The sequence below is a fragment of the Diadema antillarum genome, unplaced genomic scaffold (genome assembly GCF_040938485.1).
Source record: "Diadema antillarum isolate AM-2024a unplaced genomic scaffold, OU_Dant_1.0 seq00000510_RagTag, whole genome shotgun sequence".
Lineage (NCBI taxonomy): Eukaryota > Metazoa > Echinodermata > Echinoidea > Diadematoida > Diadematidae > Diadema > Diadema antillarum.
Window position 1 is genome coordinate 708,951 of NW_027271464.1, and position 26,544 is coordinate 735,494.

A 26,544-nucleotide genomic window follows, 5' to 3' on the forward strand; every position below is an offset into this window, starting at 1 on the left:
GAAATCTGGAGTTTCCCTGGGAAGCTGAATATGAGTCACATTTTGTTTAAGATACCCCCCCCCCCATCCCCACCCCCCACAAAAAAAAGCAAATGTGAACTACCCTCTGTACTGGTTGCACGTTGACAAAGTATCAGGCACAAAGTATCATGGATACAAACTTGAATGGCAGAATTTACAGATGAAAGAATGTACTTTCAACTACTGTATATATAATATGTATCATATTTTTCATATATTTGTCTCTTTAAGAATTCATGTTGCACTTTCTAAAACAACAAAAAAGTGTGCCTGGTATTGCAGGAATAGCTGGAGTATACAGTGTTGACTAATATCACCCATATTGGAATATTCAAACTTCTACACTTTTTTTGTTTAACCCAATGGCATCATCAGTAGTTAAGGAGCTAGTAATTCACTAAGTTGACAAAGAGATTTCTACAAGGCTTCATCACAATATCACTTGATAGAGAGAAATTGAAGAGACAAATAGATGTGTGCACATTTGAATTAAATTAAAATCATACATACCACGCACACAGTATGTAATGCCACATCCATCACATGTATTAACTGTCATCTCATTCTTATCTATTCCTTAGCCATCCCTTGCAATCACAGGACAAGGGAGGGGGGGGGGGGGGCTAGTGACTGACCAACATAATCACATCTCTAAAACTACAGTAGATGGCAGTGTTGGTGTTTGCTTTGTAGAGTCATGCCAGCATGAGCTGTGCATAAGGAAAGGGAAGTCGGCCGCTTGGCCCGGCTGATGAAGTAGGTCACTCACATGTGGAGCCACCTCTGCCTTAGCCTCTTCTCAATGCCATCAAGACAATTTTTTCCCCTTATCCTTTCTGCCCCTTGATCAACATCAGGGGATGCCCTCCTGAATGATGGTTCATTGTCCCCAGAGTTGATGAGGAGCATCCAGTGGAGGACTGGAACCAAGGCTATGGATGGGATCTAAGCCAATCAAAATGAAGGCCTTCCCTACAGTTGAGTGAATAATGTCAGCCCCTCTTCTAACCGTTTCCTCAAATAAAATCTCTTTTTGAACAAGAAAAGATTAGCTCCTACAGGGCACTTATCAAATTGTACCATAAAAACCTTCTGGACTAAGCAGCAACCAAAAGAAAAAAAAAAATTCTCTAAATTTTTCCATGGGGATCTTAGGCAATTTCCTGTTAATGAAGATATAATTGCTCATGGTAGTGTTAAAGGACACACTACTGCAGAAAAAAGATATTCTGTCACAAAATTTCAGAAATGCACGTACAGTGAATAACATGAAAGCACCTGAGCTCGTGAAGTGCTAGCATTCAAATTATCACATGCCTCTTATCATGTGATTTTGAGCAAAGTATCACCTCTCTCTTTTTACTTACACGGCCTGAATTAACGATTTCAGGCCTCCTGACAAATTTCCAATGCTATGAAACATGCTGGTCTTGCTTTTAGTTATGACAGCATCAGATATAGGTTATACTACTCACATTTTGGCATTAAAAGAAAAAGATGCTTTATACATTATTATCACTCACAAATAAAATCTTGTGATGAATTGATTTATACATAAGTTCTGAACACTGCTTTAAGAGACACCCAAGAGTGCACTCATAAAAAAAAATATATATATATACCATTTAAGTTAAACTCTAATGCACTTCAGGCTTGTAGCTACACTTTGCAAAGTCGCAACCCATGAAAAAGAATCTAAACCAAAAACATCTTCACACTTGAATTCTGACACCGCATAAACTGCAAATCACGGGAGGACCAATTTGTAACTCTGGAGGATACATAAAGCCTACTAGATATCTCAAGAGTTTAGACATACTGTTGATTCCTCTTCTCAACTAGAATACATACATAAAAATATATGTAGAAATTCCGGGGCGGGGGGGGGGGGGGGGGGGGGACTGCAAGCTAAAACATCGGTGAAAGACAGAGTTGGCAGTATGGAGTGTTTAGCTCTCAGCGAGACCATCCAGAGCAGAGATTAATGTGTGCTCAGAGAAGAAGGCAACACAACATAGCTGCTTCCTCCCTCCCTGCCTCCCTCCTACTCCTCTTCGTCGTCATGAGATAAACAGCGGTTTCAGACTTGCAGATGAATTTGCTTGTAAACATGTTTTAAGACACATTTCAGGCTTATCAAATTGTTGGGTTTTTTTTTAAGTCTGAAAGCACACCTGAATCACTTTTCTCCCCAAAATGTATTTCTCTTATCAAATTTGGCCAATTGTGGTCAGGAAGAGTCATTCAATTGACTAGTGTAACCTCTTAAACACCAAATGAAGAGGTGAACAGCTTGAAACTCCACACATAACGAGGAACACATCACATATAAGAAACATGATACAAGATGTATTTACAATATGAAGTCTCCAAGAACATGAGCTGTTAGAACTGGTGAGTCTGTCTCTTACCTTTGGAGTGGGTTTTTACTAGCAAGCAAACATAACCTGCCTCTAAATCTTATGCCTTCAGATACAAAAGTGTTTGGGGAAAATAATTCTTGTACTGCTGTGACTCAGTGTGTGGAAAAAACAATCATTCTTTTTTTCTTCTTTTTTTTTCTTTTTTCTTTGGCCAGGTTGGAGGAGATACCAAAGGCGGGACTGGGTAGCTCTTATCAAACCTTGAAACTTGTTGTAAAGCACCTTTCTGGAAAATGGCAGCTCAGGAACATCACTTCCCAATGTCCGCTAAAATTTCTACTTTAATTCCGGATCTACAAAGTCACCTGACTGATTTCAAATAATGTTGACAACACATCTCGGTTATGATATTGCACATGTCACATTATCCCTGTACTTTGTGAATGCTATAATACAGCTACTAGGCAGAATGCCTTATACTTGCATGACGATAGCAACAAATAATATAGAGCTAATTAATGCAACAAATAAGAACAATGATGATACTGCTGATGATGGTAATAACAATAACAACAATAATAATGTATACTTAATGATAACAATAACAGCAACGTTATTGCTAAAAACAGTGATTATTTTGATGGGATGTCCATTAATATTTACACAATACAATTCACTCTACCCAACTGCAAAGGACAAGGCTAATTGCGAAACCTCTCCAAAATTTTATGGTTGACATAAAAAATTTGCCACCAGGATATTGTTGAGCAAGACTGAATGGCTTTTTACACTTGCAAACTTTTGCTTAGTCAAGTACCAATGGTGGGGCTAAGGGGGGCCTTAGCCCCACCGTTGGTACTGGACTTTCCTTAGCCCACTTTCTGTTTACACTTGTTTTTGCGAAAGTGGGCTAGCCCCACCGATAATCCCGTACTATCTGGCCCTGCAAATAGTAGGGTTAGCACCGCAATTGCGGTACCAAGCAAGCGAGTGTACACAGAACGAAAAAATAATCCGGGGCTAAGCGACGGAGACGAAGTCCGACCCCCCACTGACCAGTCAGAAACGAGGTAATCAAGTGCTGCCGGTGCGTGCGTGTACTTGTACAGTGCACAGCGTAATCATGAATATTCATGTGGTTTGGAAAGTACGGGGCTAAGAAATATGAGTGTAAAAAGGTCAGTTTTCTCCTTAGCCCAGGACAAGAGCTTAGTATGGGATTTATTGGCGAGTGTAAAAAGCTGAAAAAAATTGGTACGGGACTAACGATAGTCCTGGGTCAGAGAAAGTACGGGGTTAAGAAACACAAGTGTAAAAAGGGCTTGAGAGGAAATTTGAACAGGGCGAGTTGACATAAACACCTCTGATGCCAAACATATGCCATAGATACTGTAGGTGGGGAAAAATGTATTGAAATACACAGAGGGCTTCCAAATGTAGTCTACAGCTTTTAAATCTGCAAATCATGTTACAGATGTGTACATTATCAGACATACAATGTAGGGTACCATAGGGTTTAAGGTTACATTAGTTCTTAATTCTCATCCAAGTATATCATATCTCCCTGCTTTGATTGGTAACAAGTGCATAGTGTTTGTTTGTTTGTTTGTTTGTTTGTTTGTTTGCTATTTGCATATGAGAAAAGATCCAAAAGTGATTTTTTTTTCAAAACTCATATTACCAGGCTAACACTCTACCTAATCATCATAATAGATAGAAACAATCCATCATCAAGTCCACATGGTAAAAGATATGAACCCCCCCCCCCCCCCAAAAAAAGAGACGCAACAGCAAAGCGTTCTAGAAGCACACATATAATCTCCATTATCCTGCCATTAACAGGTACGGTACCCATAATTACACAGGATTGCTCAAGACATGCATGAAAAGTATCTTGTCCAAGGATGTACGCACAGGGTAGGATTTGGACTGGGGAGGTTTAGAGTCCAGAGCCATAACCACTATACCACACAGGTCCCATTTCACTGACAATGAATGTTTTCATGTCTCTTGACATTTGGAACTCCATAGTCCATGGCTGGTTTGATCGATGACCATGCTCTCCAATTTTTCAAGGCAAAAGGGCGTACTGCCATCAAATCGATACATACACATTTAGACTGTACAAACCACTTGTAAGAGGTAAGTAATCATTCAAAGTCACACATGACCTTCCTACTTAGAGGAGGTTCTTTCTCACTGGTCTCCACCAAAAGATTTCGTCTTAGCCTTCGTTTCAGCCTTCCATAAAGTCTATGGGCAGCATTTCCTTCATCTTTAAACCTATCCAACAAAAACTTACATCAGTCATGTCTTGACATTTTACTCTTACATCAGTGTTTCCATCATAGAGGGAGAGAGATAGGGAGAGAGAATGACTTTCCCCGAGATAATGCAAGCATCATTATTGCAGCAAATAGGTACAAAAATGAGAAAAACAGCCCAAAGTCTGAAAGACAGCCTATAGTCATTACATATGACTGAACTCTTCTTTCTCCACATGCTCTAATCCTAGCCTTTTATATCAACATAAACATATATTCAAATTTCATTACAAAAAAAAAATAATGTTAACTACGCTGTACTTAATTGGAGGAAGCCTAAATAATAGATTTCCTTAATTGTTTTTAACATAGCAATGGCTGAGGTATACATTGTATAGGCCTGTAAACACTCGATTACCAATAGCTGATTTGTCACTATGCATGTGCATTTTCTGCAAGTTGTAATTGCTTAAAATCAGGTACAAAACATTGCATCATTTGTAAATACATGATATCAACATATGTACTCAATCATTTATAGATTTGCATCAATCATCCAACAACAACAACAACAAAGAGAGAAGGGCTTGATCATTCTCTTCTTCTCCATTCCCTTCCCCCATCCATTCCCCTGCCCCATCCCCCCCCCACCCCATCCTGTACCACCACTTTGAACAGTTGACACCTATCTATTCATCAGGCCATCCATCAACACTAAATTCCATCCATCCACAGATGCACTTACACCCACAGCCTTTGATCCCAGCCAGTCTGACCCCCTTCCACGTCCATCTATCTATCTCCCAGTCATCTCGTCCATCCCGCCCGTAACACCATCCATTTTCGTCCGCGCATTCGGATCACCCGGCCAAATCCGCCGCCAAAATCGATCCCAATCCCCCGGGATACTTCCAGGAGTGATGGTGATGTCTCAGAAGCATGTAAACATATCATACACACCAGATTACACCTAAGCTGCCCCGTGTGTTCTTCCTGCAATAACGCCACCATCCCCGCTTTCTTTCAAAAACCTTTCAATCATCCCCGTCTCATGTGTCAAAGATATCACTGACAGTTGAGAAAAAATACAAAACAACAACAACACTGGTGAGAGATTCAACAATGGTAGAGCTATTGACTTACAATAAAATTGATCAATTACCCAACTTTTATTCAGATTACTCTGTTTTGAATATCTCAGCCATTTCCAAACCAATTTTCATCAAACAATCAATAAATCAATCACTTTATCAGCATCTAGTACCAATCAACTGATCACTCAACCAAGAATTCCTCACACAATTGGTGAGTAAATCATCAAGTGAATGGATGTAGAAAATCAACTGACAAGTCAATCATTCAATCAATCATCAAACAATAGATTAGTGAATCAATGATCAATCAATAAATTGTAAATCAAATAATAAATTCATCAAGAAGCCCAACAACAATCAAATAATCAGCAAATACTGTTAAAAAAATGACAAAGTCATTGATCAGTTGGCCCTAGAGCAATCAATCAATACACCAATTCAGCAATTACAAATAATCAATCAATCTGAATCAATAGAAGAGCCCTAGAATAATTGATCAGTCTATTAATCTATTGATTAAAACAAAAGACAAAAACCTTGTTATTTGTGAGACCTTTATCAATGTCATCTGCAAGCCAATGGCCATGCGAGCAATCATCCAATTAGTTTTCAATAAAATCAATTCAATCAATTCAATCAATCAATCAATCAATCAATCAACCAACCAACCAACCAATCAACCAACCAACCAACCAACCAACCAACTTACCAACCAGCCACTACCCAGCAACAGGTTATCCATGCACTGAATTTCATTTTAGCTGCCTTGCATATACTCTTAATCTTTTACTTTCTACACCCCTTCTCTCTATGTACAACTTACAATACACGAACCTTGCACCATGGAGATCATGGACATCCTGAGCCAAACTTGTCAAGAGATTTAATAAGTCGATGAATTGTTGACATCAGACCTCAGCAAATCCTTTTATGCATCCTTCCATACAATATGCTGCATTACTTTTATATCAATACACCAATCAAGCAACCTGCAGACCAACCAGTCAAAAATCATTAGCACTATCCATTCACTCATTTGGTCACTCGTCTACCATGTAAATCTACCAATCAATCAATCAATCAAACAATCAATCAATCAATCAATCAATCAATCAATCAATCAATCAATCAATCAATCAATCAATCAATCAATCAATCAATCAATCAAATCAGTCAGTCACTCTACTAGTCCATCAAGTTAGTCAAGGATTGATCAACTGTTCATATCACTGGCAATCTATCAATTTCCCTATTGATCAAACAGACAGATCAATTATTCAATAACTTGATAAATCAATTCGTCAATTAACAACCACACTACTGTAATCAACCTGTGAACATGAAGATACCATCTTTGCTAATTCACCACATGATTACATCACAACAATACTGTCATCCAAAATCATACATTCGAATGACAAATCAGCTGTCAGATAATGAAAAGAATAAAGACTGCTTACCCTACAGACCAATCGGACCTGGCAGAAAATCCTCCATTACTGTGGTGTCCATATGTGTATGCTGAAGGCATGATGCATCATGTAGATTTGCATTTGCATATGTATGCACGCATGGGACACCGCGGTAATGGCAGACTTTGGTGCCAGGTCGGAATGGTCTACACTGCAGAGAAGACATCTTCAGTATTAATACATCTACAACCCTGTATCTTTTTCCTCCCCACCCTAATACCATCACTCCTTTCATTTCTGCCACCCCACCCCCTCCCACCCCCAAGAATATGTTAACAGCTCGAGTCTCACCTTCTGAGGATCCCTGCAGTTCGATGACAACGTGCACCTTCCCTGCTGGTTCCAGGTCAATCTAGGGTGACAACAGGAAGAAATCAAAGATAGACATCATCAGAACCTCCGCAACTGGGGCCAACGTTCACAAGATTGCCGCATCACGGTGGGGGGGGGGGGGAGGAGGAAGGTACAACTGTAGGATGGGGATATAGCACAGGGGAGGGGGTAAAGTCGTTGGCGACAAACACGCCCTCTGTCTGACTGTTGTGATAGCAAAGCATGATTAGTCACTGAGATATTTGTGGAAGGGTAACTTTGCTGTGCTGACTGAAAAACTTAAAGACCCGGTAGCACGTGGGGATAGCATTTATAGAGTGGGAAGGCTGGCCCGGCTCGGATATATTCGAGAATACCTGTATAACAAACTGCGTACAGCTTTATCACTAATCTCTCTGTAAATACATACAGCCCAAGAATCTCGACAGGAGTCGACCATTTACGGATGAGCATACGCTTCGATGCGCAGTATTCACAGAATGGTGCTATATTCTTGGTTTTTGAATGTACCCTGGTGGGCAACGAATGATTCATGCCACCCATTAATCCCCACGCTACCACGTCATTGAGAGAGAGCATCGAGTAACAATGAAATGAAGATTGTGACTACAACTTGGTTGTGAGCAATGACATACATCAATTTTTTTTTAATTGCAGATACAGAGAAGTTGGAATTGTCACATTTGTTGTCTGTTACAAAAATAAGTTCATTACCCACGCCGATGAAAATCGGCAGGGGGTTATGTAAAGGGTTCCATATGTTTGTTTGTTTGTTTGTTTGTTTGTTTGTTTGTTTGTTTGTTTGTTTGTTTGTGTACAAGACAAGAGACCCGCGGGTCACGCGCTCACCTGAGTATCGCAATTTCACCTTCCATGCATTCTTGCACACTCTTACCTGAGAACATTGGAAACTTACATAGGTCTGCATATGGATCCCCCCCCCCCCCTCCCCTCAACTCCAGGGAGTGGGGGGCAGGCAGCCCTGGATCTGCAATGAACAAACTTGGAACTACAGTCATCAATGTACAAACTCATGTTATTAACTTTGCTTTATCATTCCTTGTTCTAGAGTAGAAGATTTTAAATATTCCTTAATGTGGGGGGGGGGGGGCCTCTAGGGGCCCCCCAAGAGGGACATGGTGCCCATTTGAAGTAATCGAGATTCTATCCCCCTAGAGATGCTACCTGCTAAGTTTGGTCAAAATTCATCATGAGGTTTTCAAGAAGATGAACATGTACAATTCAGGCCCCATTAGGACCCATCCCACTCCCCTCTCCTGGGTCCCAAGGGGGGGGGGGGGGGGTACCCCTGATCCTTGAAAAGACAGTCATCAATGTACTAACTCATAGTATTATCTAAGCCCTATCACTTCTGGTTCTAGAGAAGATTTTTAAATATTCCTTAATTTTAGGGGGTTTGGGGCCCCCCTGGGGTCCCCCCAGGTGGGCCATGGTGCCCATTTGATGTAATTGAGATCCTATCCCCCTAGGGATGCTACCTACCAAGTTTGGTGAAAATCAGACATGGGGATCTCAAAGTGAAGATGAAAATGTACAATTTAGGCCCCATTAGGACCCCTCTAAAGCCCCCTCCCCTGGGTCCCAAGGGGGGCACCCCTGATTCCCCCATGAACAAACTTGAAACTACAGTCATCCATGTACTAACTCATAGTATTAACTAAGCCCTATCACTTCTGGTTCTAGAGAAGAAGATTTTTAAAGATTCCTTAATTTTAGGGGGTTTGGGCCCCCCTGGGGCCCCCCAGGTGGGCCATGGTGCCCATTTGAACAAATTGAGATCCTATCCCCCTAGGGATGCTACCTGCCAAGTTTGGTGAAAATCGGTCATGGGGTTCTCAAGAAGAAGATGAAAATGTAAAAAGTTTACGCACGACGGACGACGGACGACGGACGACGGACGACGGACGACGGACGACGCACGACGCACGACGCACGACGGACGCCGGACGAAGAGCGATCGCAATAGCTCACTTGAGCCTTCGGCTCAGGTGAGCTAATAACAAGAGAACGGGTAAACGGATTTGCACGAAATGTTCAGGGGATGTTTGGATAATGGTAGGAAAGAATCGATTAGATTTTGGTGATAATCGGTAGACCCTTGCAAATTCTGTGTGACCTTGAAGTTTTGACCCCACTAGTAGTGACCACTCCGAAAATTTTCCGTTTCTCACTTTGCGATTTTCCGCTACCATACGAAAACATAAACTCCCAAACGATCCGACTTCGCTGCTCAAATGTTCGTAAGAATTCCGAAATTTACGTTTAGGCCTATTTGAGGGACTATGTCCTTCTAGATTTATGAAAGTTCGTTCTCCGTCGCCACAAACTGGCCCGTATTTTGATGATTTTTCAAATTAACATTGATTGTTTTTTTCGTTGTAGGAGCATTTGCTCGGTCGCAGTCACACTGCACGATATGCGCGCTCAATGTCAATGTGTGTGCAAGGCCGCTGACAATGCATCGCGCTCTACACTGTTGGTGCAAAATTGCATCGGGGACGTTGCGGCGCTCGTTGGTGACCGAATACTGGTGCAGTAGACATTTGCATTCAACCCTTGCATTGAATAATTCCCGTAGACACTAATCATAGGGGTAATTGCTTAGGGGGTACGTAAATTTTGTTTTTCTTTTGCGCTTTTGTGGATACCATCAAAGATCGTACACTCATACGACCTTTGATATCATCACACTCTCGGCTTGCTATAATCAAAATATCCCGCAAGAAAACGGCGTATTTCTCGATTTTTAGCGCTTTTTCGGCGACCCGTCGCGTAGACAATACTCTTAAAACTGGACTTAATTCGCGCGCGCTTGGAAAAGTTCCGATTCTGCACTTTTGACGGTGGAATTCAGGATATTTGATGGATTTTTGGAGGAGACTAAAGGACTTTCCTGTTGTGAATGAGTGTTACCCTATGTGAAATGATGTGACTTTGCGTGTGATGTGACTGTAGAACCAAAGATCGTACACCTCAGTCAACGATGTCAGTGTACGATCTTTGGTAGAACTCACTGGCTGGTGATAAAGCACACTGGCAATTAAGTGACCGAATTCTGGTAGATGACCGAATGCACATTATGTTTACCCCGACTTTGTACTTCAGGCGTGGGTCTGCCGCCTTTGACGGCCCCTCTCTAGTTACATATGATTTCAGTACGACAAAAAATATTTGTCATCTCGCATTGGTTTGAAAAGAAATGATACGTTTGTGGCACTGGAATGAAAGCCAGAGAGTGTGCATTGCGATAGCAAATTACAAATTGCAAATTTTCCATACTTATTTTGATTTTAAATACTTGATATGGTATTCAAAATCAAACAGCATACTCCTGTCAATTAAAATATGTGATCTGAACTTAATAGGAAGATGCTTTAAAACATACACAAAATATATCACAAAATGTTGCTGTACAATAATGACTCAACTCATACATATTCTCGCTTCCTTGTGTCACTAAAATGTTACTGAGCCACGGGACCTGTGATCGATGATGCATGATTTAAGCATGTTACACAAATCCCTTTTGATATTGTCTTGGCTCTTTTCTGCTTGTTTTTCTTGCTCCAGATCATATGATAGCATTACACCACCCTGGGGATTAGAATACGCCTGTTATCACACAAAATTGAAGTTTTGAATAAAGACGAGGTCTATTTGTAGCACACTTGCTATGCAGAGCGGCGTACCGGCAAAGAAATTTGCAGAATCTCTCACTACCAACGAAACTGTTCGAAGGGAACTCAGTCGCAAGAAAAAACAAAAGACAAACAAAAACTATTCTTAGCTACTTAGTTCCTTGCCTATTTTGCATATAATGAATACTGTAAATGTGAAATATTTCATGGTATCCCAACACGAAGAACTTCTTTGCCATTTGCTTTGTATGATACCAAAATGATTAAAAAAACAAATGGATTCTTTGTCCAGTCTTTTATTTACACGACTTTACATCATGCAACAGACAAATAAAAATTCATTTTACTCAAGAATGCAAAAACAAACAAAAAAATGACTCAAAGGCAAATTTTCAACTTGTACAGTACATTAACACTACATTCAAGTGAACTTCGACAAGTTTCATTTCTCATTCCTGTGCATTCTGAATGTGAGAGTGAAAGTCTCAAAATTACAAAATTACCAAGAAATGCATTTTATGTGCTATATATTTCAGTCTTTAAATTTCTGCAAATTTTATGTGTTGATTAATATACAGTGAGAAATCAACAACTGCAAAATTTTGCCTCTAGTGTCAAAATACAACGTACACTGTATATCGTCCTCCTAAAAAGGGATAACACACATTTCTCATTCCTGCGCTGTGGTTCTCAAATGTGAAGCTGACTTCCTTGCAATAATCATCTTTCTAGTCTTGATATGCGAAATATTATGCCAGCAAAATACACGGCGTACACAGTCTGTTTCATAATTTGTATGTTACATGAGGTGAGGTCACTGTAGAGACTCACAGGCAGACGCTGAAATGAGAATCTGATGAAAATCAATATATCTGGTCAATAATCTCGACGGAGCGTTTACATCGGTGCATCCCTGGGACTGATTTCATGTGACAGGCAGCCATCCTGTTTCCAGAGAAGCTGGCGGCGAACCCTCGAATGTCCGCATTACGCAGCCCCTCCCTCCGCACACAAACATGGAGCATTGACTACTCGACTATCATGCTGGAACCATGCACAGTGCAGTGTCCCACTTCTCAGGGTAGGGTTAAAAACCAGGGACAGCCTGCATACATTTCAATTTGTGGTTCTGTCATATATATAGTACAGTGCTCAACTTTCAAATCTAGACCTGCCTTCACAATGTTTTTCTTTCTTTCTGTTTTTTTATAATGGATTCCACATCAACGTCCAAAATCAAAATCATAACCATTATAGATAATTGGAATTATGCTGCATCCTGTTGAACAATATAGTGGGACATTTCTTGTCCTTTCAAAACATTGCTACAAATGTTTATTTTTTTATTCTGATGAGTAAAACCAAAATGAGAAAGAAACGAGATATGAAACTCGTCACGCTGACGAGTTAGGTGATACGCTTGGGGTCATCAGGTGTCGGTCATCTGTGATCGACAAAGAAAAGAATGTGATATAGGCACCTTGAAGTTATATTGAGCGTGCATGCAAAACCGCTTCTCTAACCACTCGGCCACGGGACATCCCCGGAAATGGTAAGGCAAAAAAGAAATGTATGGATATTACAGGGGGAAAAGGTCAATGCCCACTCAACAATCGTGGCCGCGTGAGCATGTATTGCATTGCGAGACGGAAATGCGGCCTTGTAACGACTGATGTCGCTATGCCATTTCTGGCAACTTGGGAAAAATACGCGCCGTAAACATAAAGCCTATAATCGGCTGGTTTTGATACCTTGCCTTTAATCACAATTTTCAGTGTGATGACGTCATCAAATTACAAAACAATGACATGGTCTTGAAAGACAATTGTTCAAAGTACGACACCTCCGTCGTCGTCATTACATACTATGATCGGTTTGACAAAGTCAGCCTGCAAAATATTGCAGCAGTCGAAGCAATGTGGTCTCCAACACAAAAAAGAGGGATATGGTGTGTGTCTGTGTGTCTGTGTGTGTGTATAGGTGCGTTTATATACGAACGTGATTTCTACATGGACGAATATGTAATACAAAATTGAAGAAAAAAAGTAAAATAGCTAAGAATTTTGTTTCGTGATCATGTGGGATTCGAACCCGCAACCTCACGTCTCCAAGACGTCGCCTTTAACCACTCGGCCATACGTCTCGGCGAGAAAATATGAGGAACGTAAACTTATGTATGTGAAAGCTGAATCGGGAATCGTTTTGTCCACATTCCATTCTCTTTTTCAGTTTTAAACTGCAAAATTGTCAACCTGATGATGAGATTTCAAAGAATAAAATGCATGATTACTGAGGCTTATTGTCTCAGCTACAACATACTTAAGTTTCAGAGGAAATGAAGCAAAATCAGCTGAGATAAAGGTGCTTAAACGTTGTCAAGTCAATGCATGGTTTAAAAAAAAATCACCTCCCATAGACATAACACGTAAACTTGTCCGATTTTGCATCTTTACCTTTAATCACAATTTAAGGTATGATGTCGTCATCAAATTTCAAAACCATGACTTGGACTTAAAAGGCAAATGTTCAAAGTACAACATATCTGAATTTGGGATAATATTGAGCTTAAACAACAGAGATACAAGCAAATGAATGTCAGAAACAGTACCTGAAAAAAATTAATTCCACTTTTTTGATTTCAGATGATGATATGATGACGTCATAATGTATTTAGGGAAATATTGATACTTGAAACGTTATTTTCAATTCATATGCTTTTGTAATATGCAATAAAAACATAGGGTCACCTGACGTTTTAAAGAGCTATGGCGAAATAAACAAAGACATGTTTTTCGCTATATTTCCACATAGACGCGCACACGAAATTTCAACTTTGACGCCATCGCATTCCTTTGTTATAGGTCGAAATTGATCGGAAATCAATGGATATTGTTACTTAATGTATCAGGAATCCAAATCTGTCAAAAAATGTGCATTTTCATGTTGCTTACGCGCACTGCGCGCGGAAATGCGCGGACGGACGCGAACGCGCGGAACGCTTAAAATTGTCTGAAACTTCGAGATTTCCCATTGGGAAGTCGTTTTAAGCATTTAAAAACTTTGACGCGCGCTAATGCGCGCGAAATGATGTCCTAGGTAATTAGCCTTAAAAAGTAAGATAGAGCGTGACCTGAACTTTATGTCCAACGAAAATGATACAGAAATGACCTTTAGTTATGAAGTTATGATCGATCATGTAACATGGTCCGAAAATCACAAAATGGCACCTAGATGACGTCATAGATATGTTACTGTCATGAAAACCTTATTGTGGCTAGATATTGTCATGAGACATGTTGACTGAAAATGTCATGTTATTCCGTCATGTCAATGTTGAGATATTCACGACACAAAATGTGCCAGAAAGAAAGAAGAACGAGATATGAAACTCGTCACGCTGACGAGTTAGGTGATACGCTTGGGGTCATCAGGTGTCGGTCATCTGTGATCGACAAAGAAAAGAATGTGATATAGGCACCTTGAAGTTATATTGAGCGTGCATGCAAAACCGTTTCTCTAACCACTCGGCCACGGGACATCCCCGGAAATGGTAAGGCAAAAAAGAAATGTATGGATATTACAGGGGGAAAAAGTCGCTGCCCAATCAACAATCGTGGCCGCGTGAACATGTATTACATTGCTAGACGGAAATGCGGCCTTGTAACGACTGATGACGCTATGCCATTTCTGGCAACTTGGGAAAAATACGCGCCGTAGACATAAAGCCTATAATCGGCTGGTTTTGATACCTTGCCTTTAATCACAATTCTCAGTGTGATGACGTCATCAAAGTACAAAACAATGACATGGTCTTGAAAGACAAATGTTCAAAGTACAACACCTCCGTCGTCGTCATTACATACTATGATCGGTTAGACAAAGTGAGCCTGCAAAATTTTGCAGCAGTCGAAGCAATGTGGTCTCCAACACGAAAAAGAGGGATATGGTGTGTGTCTGTGTGTCTGTGTGTGTGTATAGGTGCGTTTATATACGAATGTGATTTCTACATGGACGAATATGTAATACAAAATTGAAGAAAAAAAGTAAAATAGCTAAGTATTTTGTTTCGTGATCTTGTGGGGTTCGAACCCGCAACATCACGTCTCTGAGACGTCGCCTTTAACCACTCGGCCATACGTCTCGGCGAGAAAATATGAGGAACGTAAACTTATGTATGTGAAAGCTGAATCGGGAATCGTTTTGTCCACATTCCATTCTCATTTTCAGTTTTAAACTGCAAAATTGTCAACCTGATGATGAGACTTCAAAAAATAAAATGCATGATTACTGAAGCTTATTGTCTCAGCTACAACATACTTAAGTTTCAGAGGAAATGAAGCAAAATCAAGTGAGATAAAGGTGCTTAAACGTTGTCAAGTCAATGCATGGTTTTAAAAAAAATCACCTCCCATAGACATAACACGTAAACTTGTCCGATTTTGCATCTTTACCTTTAATCACAATTTAAGGTATGATGACGTCATCAAATTTCAAAACCATGACTTGGACTTAAAAGGCAAATGTTCAAAGTACAACATATCTGAATTTGAGATAATATTGAGCTTAAACAACAGAGATACGAGCAAATGAATGTCAGAAACAGTACCTCAAAAAAATTAATTCCACTTTTTTGATTTCAGATGATGATATGATGACGTCATAATGTATTTAGGGAAATATTGATACTTGAAACGTTATTTTCAATTCATATGCTTTTGTAATATGCAATAAAAACATAGGGTCACCTGACGTTTTAAAGAGCTATGGCGAAATAAACAAAGACATGTTTTTCGCTATATTTCCACATAGACGCGCACACGAAATTTCAACTTTGACGCCAGCGCATTCCTTTGTTATAGGTCAAAATTGATCGGAAATCAATGGATATTGTTACTTAATGTATCACGAATCCAAATCTGTCAAAAAATGTGCATTTTCATGTTGCTTACGCGCACTGCGCGCAGAAATGCGCGGACGGACGCGAACGCGCGGAACGCTTAAAATTGTCTGAAACTTCGAGATTTCCCATTAGGAAGTCGTTTTAAGCATTTAAAAACTTTGACGCGCGCTAATGCGCGCGTAATGATGTCCTGGGTAATTAGCATTACAAAGTAAGATAGAGCGTGACCTGAACTTTATGTCCAACGAAAATGATACAGAAATGACCTTTAGTTATGAAGTTATGATCGATCATGTAACATGGTCCGAAAATCACAAAATGGCGCCTAGATGACGTCATAGATATGTTACCGTCATGAAAACCTTATTGTGGCTAGATATTGTCATGAGACATGTTGACTGAAAATATCATGTTATTCCGTCATGTCAATGTTGAGATATTCACGACACAAAATGTGCCAGAAAGAAAGAAGAATAAAAAGAAAGAAAGGAAGATTTTGACAAACACAATAGGTGATACGCTAAAAGCGTATCACCTAATAAGTAGAATGATAGCTGCCGACTTACTTGGCTCCAAATAATGGCTAGATGTATTTCAGCTGAGTCATATTTGATAACAGAAAGAACATGCAAACTCGTCCCACAAAATGCTTGCCACATTTAACTCACTGAGGACGAGCTGATTTTGCTACAACACGCATTTCCCAGACACCGGCCTGAATGTACAAATGTACTTTGTAGACTAGTCTTTAACGGGTTAACGGTGGGTAGTAAAATAAGCCAGCTTGCAGAATCATGAAGAAAAAAATTGGTCATCCTAACTCTTCATAGCTTGGCAACAGCAATCACTGTACTGGCAACATCATATTTTTGCCAAGGAAAATGTCAATTCATCAAGAAAACTAGTAAGCATAAATATTTGTGTAATCCTTGATCCAAACGGCACTGGATACTGCTACACCTATCCTACTAATATATCAATTCAATTACAATGCAATACAATCAATACAATGTCATACAATACCACAGCAGGTATCACATCACATTTATCATATCATATTAAAACATGTCCTACCATAAAAATGATAAATTATCATAACATAGTCGCACATCATTTACTATAATTTTGTTACATATCATTGCCCACCCACGGTTGAACCTCTCCAGGTATTAATCGACTTCAACAGCTATTTCTGGGGACATTGCCAGCAATTAGTATCGAAAGGGCATCGTTCAATCTATGCACCGGCTTGAACCCTCTCTTACAATGGTCTTTTTAATTATTACATAGTCACATCTCCTTTCATGCTGTGAGTACTTGAGGCTTGTCACAGTCTCTACAACGATGAAGTCCACAACTAATCTCCAGCAAGCATTACACAATTGGACAGGAGGTACTGTACATACATATGATGAATGAACACAACTCATTCACCAGGCTAGCAACCTCTGCAGATGAAAAAAAAAATGTCAAAACTTAGGATCTACATCTGCATGCACAATCAGTAGCTATGGCAGGCAACCTCTTACAAGCTTTCCGGCTGTCAAGTAACAGCCTTTACAATAAAGAAATGCATAGACTTTACACTATAGCTGGTCTATCGAGTACCATAAAGTGCTTGCCACAGAAGTCGTCATTTCAAAGCTAATAACAGTTTATCATATATTCATATGCGAATTCAAAATTGTATGCAGCAAATGATACCTGTTACTACTAACAACAACATACAGTATGACTACACAGTCACATACAGAAGATAAATTACTTGCTTTGTACAATGGTGTATCCTTCAACAACCGATGACGACAATATGGGGGCTGTAGAGTTGACATCAAGGATAATCGGTACATAGGGTACGCCTGCAAACCAAGGACTTCTAGGATGACATTGGCTGACGATTGTAATGATTAACACAAACATAACATGTTCCCCCTCCCCCCCCCCCCCCACACCACCACATACACACTAGCTTCTTCTAAGAGAAAAAATGACAAATTCTATGATGGCCAATGCCAATGATAAAGCTAGACATACAGCGCATTAAATTTACATTTGTATCATATTACACATTCATGTGATTGAATCTACTCTGCCATGGGTAAAAGGTGCTTTTCATATTACTTGGTGAGATCAATCATCTCCTTGTTTGAAACTTGAGAAGAAAAATTCAACAATTGTTAAATTTCTTCATTTGATTATTAACAGTTTATGTGTCCAAGCACTCAACTTGGCTAATAAACTTGGAAATCTTTTTCATCAGCATTAAGTTATTCATCCAATCTTGACCTAGTTGTAGATTAGCAAGCCTACTTGGACTTAGCTACAGCTGTATGTGTGTTAGGCTGCAACTCGAGAGAAAGAATCATGTTTCAAAATGTATTTTGAATGGCGTTTACAAGCATGGTGTGAAACGCGACTCTCAGGGTGCCACTTTCATCTAGACATCATATAATTGTGATTCAAGTGTTGTCACTACAGAGCTGCTTTGCACCCTTCGACTAGGAAAGTAGAGGTCAAATGAGGGGCGTGTTTTCTTTTTCTCTTAACTGACAGTATGTACATGTATGTACATTGGAAATTAACCTTGGCAGCTAAGACATATAACCATGTTGCAAAAAAGCTTTGCGATTATCTACTTGCAGAAAGGCAATTGTGGTCTCAAACGCCTTTCAAATCATGCTTTGAATGGCGTTTTGAATCGGCATTTGTGAATGCATTTGAAAACAGGGTTGCATTTACTGTATCTACAGCCCAAAAATGCCTCAAATGCATTAATCATCATATTTCTGCCTCAAAAGATTTTTAGATAAGCGCACCCTTAGACTAGCAGCAAGACAATGGTGACACATCACAGATTAACGATTACATGTTAACTCTATTCAATGACTATCAGGGTGTTCAGACGCAACAAATTTATACTAGAACGGTATAGCGATACCAAAACGGTATAGCTATACGATGAATTTACACGTCTGAACACTGACTAATGAAATGACACATAACGAAACGACGTATGACGAACTGACGGTCAGAGCATCGTTTCGAATTAGAACTAGATAACGAATCAGCATTTCATCATGTCATTTGAGCATCTGAACGTATGGCAACCATAGAACTGTATAACTGGGCGGGGCTTAATGGGAGCGCGCATGAAAGGTGACCCCATAGCTGTCACTCATTACAATAACAGCAAGAGCAGTGGGAAACTGCACATCTATACGTTTACCAGAACGGTCCAGATTAGTGTCTTAACGGTCTATCCGCTATACGATGATTCTTTATACATCGTTTGTTCATCGAGTTTTGGTATAAACTGGCTTGCGTCTGAACAGGGGTATTACTCTCCAGACATCTGCACTAATTGGCCAAAAAAAAAAACCCATAAAACAAAACAAAAACACTCCAGCCTGCATGCTAATCGGCGAACCAAGCTTGGAAATGGTTAAAAAAGCACGCCTCACTTGTTATATCGAGACAACTGTGTGTAGCTTGGGGCTGCAACACTGGAGGAAACTCCATAATATTTCACTCGCTTCAACCCCGACTCTGGTTTGATATTTACTGATCCATTTCTACCTCACCATTACCAACAAATTGCACATAAATTCATCATCTTTGTGCCTACAACATATGTGTTCTTGGAAAGACTGAGTAAATGAGCAGCATCATTTCATTAGTGCTTTTACTGCAATTCAGCTGATGTCTGATCCAATTTCAAAAAAGAAGAGAGAGATTCAGAGGGAGGAGTGGGCAGGCTAATATGCTACTTAGCCTTCTACATCTATCAAAACTAACCCAATACTGGCTTTTCAAGGTAAAAATGAAGAGAATTAATGAAACACAGTCATTCCAATTTTTAATGGTGAGCTCCAGATCTCAAGTTAGTCCTCGTTCAGGAAAAAAAAAAAACATGTTTGGCACTGACATGGTTAAATTACCATTCTCATTTAATTTCACACACTAGTCTCATACGCACAGACAAAACTGCAGGATAGCGATTGCAATCTAATTACCAAGATTTTTTGCGCTGTTCAGACAGAATATCCAATTCATTGCCAATCGCAATAATTTGTTGACCAAACTGCACGTGCCCAAAATCTATCAGAATGGTGTCCTTTGTCCATGTGTTTGTGTGTTGTCGTGATGTGTTCTGAATGACTGGACAAACAATCTTGAGATTTTTTTTTTTTTTTTGCTGTAGCATTCACAAACTCACTCCGATGAGAATTATTGTGCTATTTTTCAAATTGTTGCAATAATTCCAAAATAATAGCAAGATTTCTTAGGAGATGGACCTCAATGCTGATTGTGTTATTTGCGGGATTTTTATGTCTGCACAGGCAAAAAAAAAAATTGTGCCATATGGATCCTCATGCAAATCTTGAGATTTGTATCATGGTAATTTGCATCAGTGTGAATCCCACAGATGGAATTTGTGCATTCACTTGTACATTCGTGTTGGTATGTAAATAGGTGTGTACACTGTATGTGCATTTATACAACATATAGTGCATTTAATTAGTATCTGTGATATCCACACCCATACAGACACACAGATAAACAAACATTCACAATACAGAGAATTATATGGATACAAGCAAACATGTCCCAACCCGAGGATCTGGGCCCCATTTCATAAAAGATGTTAGGATAGCAACTCCTGCTGGAATGGCAACTTCTAATAGTGACAGCCAATCAGGAAGCTGGACTCTTGTCATTATTATAAATGACAACTGCTTTTCCAGCAAGAATTGCTATCGTATCAACTTTTTATGAAATGGGGGCCTGGTCTATACCTTTCCAGCAGCTCAACTGCTGAGGCTTTGGATATCACCAACAGGATATAGGTCACTCAAAATAGGGCGATCATTCAGGGACAAGAAACATTTGCACATTTTGCCATCAAGGCCTGCTGCATCCGTAGTCGCAGCCGCAGCCGCAGCCGCAGTTGCTGACACGCCACAACAAGCCGGCTGCGCAGGGATCCAATCCTAAATTACGTGCTGCCATCACTCTTCCCGTCCACAGAGAGGAAATAAAGCCATATGCAGCGAATTTACAACCTTCCAAATGGCTATATGCTGCAGGCGGATCATGAAGGACTACCAGTACTTAGCACTACTGTACAGGCACAGGAATACACTTGACAATTCCTAGAAAGCTAAGAATACTATCAGTGGGGTGCACTGTTTAAAGGGCATCACAAACGTACAAATTGGTGTTCATTTACAACGCAGGGCTCAACACATTTTTATTTCTCTGGTGGTCTGTTCAGGCCACTAAAATATTCAGATCTTAAAATTTTTGTGACCAAATAAAGAAATGTAGTGGCCTCATATAAAAGGAAACATAATAATGCATTTCTAACCTTAGCTGCTCACTCAGCTACAAAAGCAAAACCTTTTGTAAATTTAGTGGACGTCATCGATTTTCAGTGGACCCAGACCACTGGGCCAGACCACTGGCTACCAGGCCATTACTAATGTTGACCCCTGTAATAATTCATATCATGTCATCTTTATTATCCTCTAGATCTCTTTATAGAATAGCCATTTCAGAAAAGTGTCACTTAGCTGATGAATACAGCACTGGTTGCTGGTTGCTCCTCACTAATAAAGGGTACCGTCATGCCTTAACCAAGAAAACATGTAAGATTAGACGACAGTGTGATAACAGAATACTTCTGAATGAAACAGTATGCAACAAGCAGTACAATATACTGCCACAGAATTCTGTGAAACTGCAGTTAAATTTTATAAGTGTATAAACCTACGCTTACATCGACAAATAGTAAACAACTGTTTCGACATGTGATATAAATCACGATCAGGGCATACAGCCCGCCCTTTTTATTAAAGATCTGTTCATCTGTGACATCTGTATTAGACAGGATTTGCTAGTCTCATGCCCAGACCCATATAGATGTGCCATAGCAATATTACCCATGCAAATGATTTGTAAGTGAAACACTGTTCCCATTACCTAAAACTTATACGCCCAAAGGTATGAGAAATGCCCCCGACTCTAACAGGAATTCATCAGGCAAGTGGTGATGTGAAGTGCCGGTGGTTCTGACAGGTCTGGGACAGAGGGCATCTACCTCAAGCAGCCTTGCCATGGCCTGTAATAGCTAGCCTTGCCCATTTAGCCAAATTACTACAGTAGGAGGGTTTAGAAACATGATCCTAATTTGCCACTTTTCATCATCAAACTGGCCACGGTCAGGCAAGTCCTTCCCCACGAGGTGTTCACACTCATCTCACTCGAGCATAGGAGTAGTCTCTTTCACACTCGTCTAAACTGTCTAAAAAGGAAAGAAAATTAAAGCCAAGAACCCCCCCAAAAAAAAATAAAAACCCTACTTTATAACAAATAAACAAATACACAGTGTGTCTTCCCTAATGTTCACTGATTCCAATTCCTCCCCTTTTCCTTTAAACAGGGCTGCCAACCTTGTGTGAAAGTTTGGAATGGGATACTGCAAGGAGTGAAATGACCGAGGAGAGGGGGGGGGGGGGGGGAATGGTGTGAAAGGGGTTTTCCCCTCTTTCCAGGTAGGGAGCTTTACAATTCAAATACCGGGAAGTGCAATCTGGTGTATACCCGCAGTGCCTTTCTTGCTACAACATCACCCAGGAGTTCGCAGTGACATCTATGAGTTTACCAGGGACAGTTCCAGGGTACGATTTCTGAAAAGTCACCCAGCATTTTACCCAGGAGTTTGCCCACAATACCTTCCATGCTGCAGTGTCATCCTCGAGTTCCCGGGAAATCTCAGGTGAAATTTGCTAAGCGTGAAAGGGGTAGGGCCCAATAGGGAGCTTTACATTTCGGGATGTAGATGTTCAGAGGAAAAAAAACCCTGTTCTATTTATATCTCGCGTCCTCTGAGTTTTCACTAGCATTCTGGGCTATTTTTGCGTCTGCTTAATTCATGATGCAAAGAGTTATTTGATGCACCGATCACATGGGGGCACCATTTGACTTTTTACAGGTTGCGTCCTCGCATAATCTAAAGCTACTTTGCAACACAACGCAGGGAGAGAGGAGAACGGCCAACGCAATTGTCATCTTAAACATTGGCGTCACAAATCTAAGCCTCCCTATTATTCTCAAAGGAGAAGTCCATTTCAACTCCAAAATGACTTTGATAAGATTGATAACATCAAGCAAATGGAGTGGTAAAGCTTTCACTTCAGTCATACAAAAGTATGAAATAAAATCATGTTAATGTTAAACATTTTTCTAATGATGTGTCAAAATAGTGTGTAGACATTGCACTCTCTCGTTGGGCCAGTACATGTACACCATAGTTCATCATAAATTCATTCTTTTTACATAATTTGAAATACTACTACATCCTGAACTTTTGAGAGTTATGTCACCGCTAAATTGTCACAAATTCGTTCCAATTTGATCTAAATTACTGTAAAACAAGGAATGTTTGCGTGCATTTTAATTTCATGAATTTCGTGAGAGCCAAGATTCGCGAAATTAAAATGCATGTGAAAGTTCTTGTCTACACAATATGCATTGAATGTTAAAGGCAATTCGCTAATATTTCATGCCACAAAAAAGGCTGTCAGCTCCAATTCGCGAAAATTTCATGCCGCGAAAATATCATGTTTTAGAGTATACAATTTCTTTATCTTGAATTGACATGGAAGTAGATATTTTGTGAGGATTTAAGTGCAGCGAATGGGAGATAGGGCAAGACTACTTCAGCTAATTTGCATATGCATACTCAGATTGATATTGCTCCTCTTGGACATGTGACATTTTGAATTCCTAAAATGTCATATATTCTTAGTGATTTTAAAGTTGTTGGTTTTTTTTCACTCTGTATATTTGAGTCATCTTAAATATGTATTTTCACCTTCATTCTTTGGTATGAGTGTAGAAAATTGTGAAACTGCATATTTCCAAGCCCACAAACCACATGACATATTAAAGCTGGGTGTGTGCTTCTGAGCCACAAAGGTACAATGTATGCAACAGACAACTCCTAATATTTAGTCAAAATTGGTCTGGAATATTGACACGATATCATGACTCACTGTGAAGAATCTCACTAAATGTCGGATTCTCTGTTGTTTACCGAGAGAGTATAAACCACCAGTGTGGCTCGACCTTTTGTTAAGCATTTTCCCCCCAAGCGATGCTGAAATGAAAAGACGAATCTCCCCATACTTTAGACACATAACGGCTTCGTTTCCCTGCCGTGAATATCAAGTGTTCCGATGTCCTATGCTGCCGCCTGAGCGCAGCACTTTCTCAACCTGCTACTACGGTACGTGACGCCGGCAAGCTCAAAGGTCAATCGATGACTGATCGCGTCTGCTCAGCTACCGAGAGCACATGAATTCTCCTGATAAAAATTCATGATTCCGCGATTTAAGCTATATCCTGTCCATGCTCAAAGTTTGTTTGGGGGTCTCTAAGGAAACTAGAATCCCACATACTGTATATCCCTTTCACACCAACTTTCCATGTTGCTTTACCTGCAGAACTCTCAGATACTGAATGAGGGAGAGTTCTGATCAGTAATGGCAATTAATTTCATCACCTATATGTATCTTTTGGACCAGCCGGTGGCAAAGTTCGACTAAAATCATATTCTAAAACAGAAAAACATGAACCCCATCGAGCATCAGCTCCTGTGCGCATGTATCGACGGCATGGATAGCGCTGTATCAGTATGCGCCTCGGCACTGGGCAGGCATATTACACTGTGTACTGCAAGACCAGAAATATTTGCAGCGTGAAATTTTCATGAATTGGAGGCAATGGCCTTTTTTGCTACATGAAATTTTAGAAAATTGCCACTGTCATGCAAGGCATGCATAGTGCACACAACGTATATTTCACGAATCTTAGCTCCTTGCAAAATTCATGAAAATTTTATGCACACAAAAATCTCTGGTTTTACAGTATAAAAATGAGCATTCATCAGTGTTTTAACATTGAGTCGATGAAAGAGCTTTCCACAATTCCAGAACCACAATCCACATTGAATCATCATTGCACAACTGTGGAATTATTCTAGGTGTATAAGAAGGGTGATTTCTGCCTCAAAAATTTTAGTGCTATACCCATCAGTGTTACAATAAAAGTTGATTGGGAGGAGGGGGGTATTTCCCACTAATAACATATAACCTGGTACACATGGTCAAACTTCTAAGGTCTGAAAGGGGCATTCTAGTAGATTCTGGAGTACCCTGGTAAAAGTTCTCTGCTCTCCACCCACATGTATAGAGCAGCAACTTGGTAGAGTGCTGGACAACAGATCACACATCCTGTGTGCAGGCAGGCAATGACAGCTGAGGCTTCCTCCGGGAGTGGCTAAAACGTCACTCTTCCTCTACTTTTACACACAGAATATCTATTTATACACTCACACACTTCAAGATTTGCTGATGAGAGTCTGGAGGCGAGGCTAGCTAGGTTGAGAACAAGTGTAAATGGATGGTAATTAGTCATCAAACTTGCTGCGTGAGTGCGTAACTACGCGGAAAATCGCCACTTAATAAGAGTGAGCCCTGGCTACACGACATAATGTGTGGAAGCATGAATGGATTACATCCTGTGGATAATAAGCAGATGGTAACATCAGGGTTACTACTTGAAAAATAGCTCTCACTCCAGAGACTCACGGCTCTTACCAAAGAATTCTTCACGTGTTCAAAATGAAGTGGTATAGAAATTATCAAGACTGACAGCCCGACATGGGCAATACATTTTTAATTCTCAAACATGAAAAGTAGTAAGGCAGAAATCACCTTCTCTAGACAGTATCATGATGATCTGACACTATGATGCCCTTGTAGGATCTTCTCCTGATCACCATAGCCATACTACTATAGTGACTGAGTGTGATGGTACAAGATTTCGTACGAAGTGAAAGATAAAGGTGCTCTATTCAACGAGGCAAAGCCGAGTTGAATAGTGCACCTTATCTTTCACCATGTGAAATCTTGTTCCATTGCATGAGTAAAGACCATACACTATTTGTTTTATAAAATGCCTCGGATGCCAACAGATGTGGTCCATACAGATTCTTGAATATAGCACAGAAATGGCAACCATTTTTCATAAATGTGCTTGTAATTGTTGAGTGTGCACGGCAAAGGTTTATTGTGATATCAGAGCCGTGCAATTGAACAAAATCTTTGAGTCACTCAAGAGATTACACAGGAGTCAATGGAAATTGGTGACGTCAGCCGTGTTGCTCAAACTAATTGCATGGCTGGCAGCAACAGCGTGCAACTGAACTTTTAACTGCATGTGATGTGATGAGCAATTGACTGATCAGGTAACTACATTTAGTTGTTGTATGATAGTTTCTATTGCACACAATGCAATATACCGTAGGCCATACATACATACAAGCACTCTTGCTTCAATACACCTTACCAAAAGGATTCTATACATGCACATT

The 26,544-nt window shown here is 40.0% G+C and overlaps 1 protein-coding gene across 1 annotated transcript in view; it reads right to left on the minus strand.

Moving 5' to 3' along the window:
• Window positions 1-26,544, minus strand: part of LOC139734110 (calcium-independent protein kinase C-like) — a 150,665-nt gene that overhangs the window by 87,792 nt on the left and 36,329 nt on the right. The window contains exon 2 of the mRNA XM_071644927.1: window positions 7,506-7,566. Coding sequence (XP_071501028.1) covers window positions 7,506-7,566 — 61 coding nt within the window. The remainder of the gene's footprint in view (window positions 1-7,505; window positions 7,567-26,544) is intronic.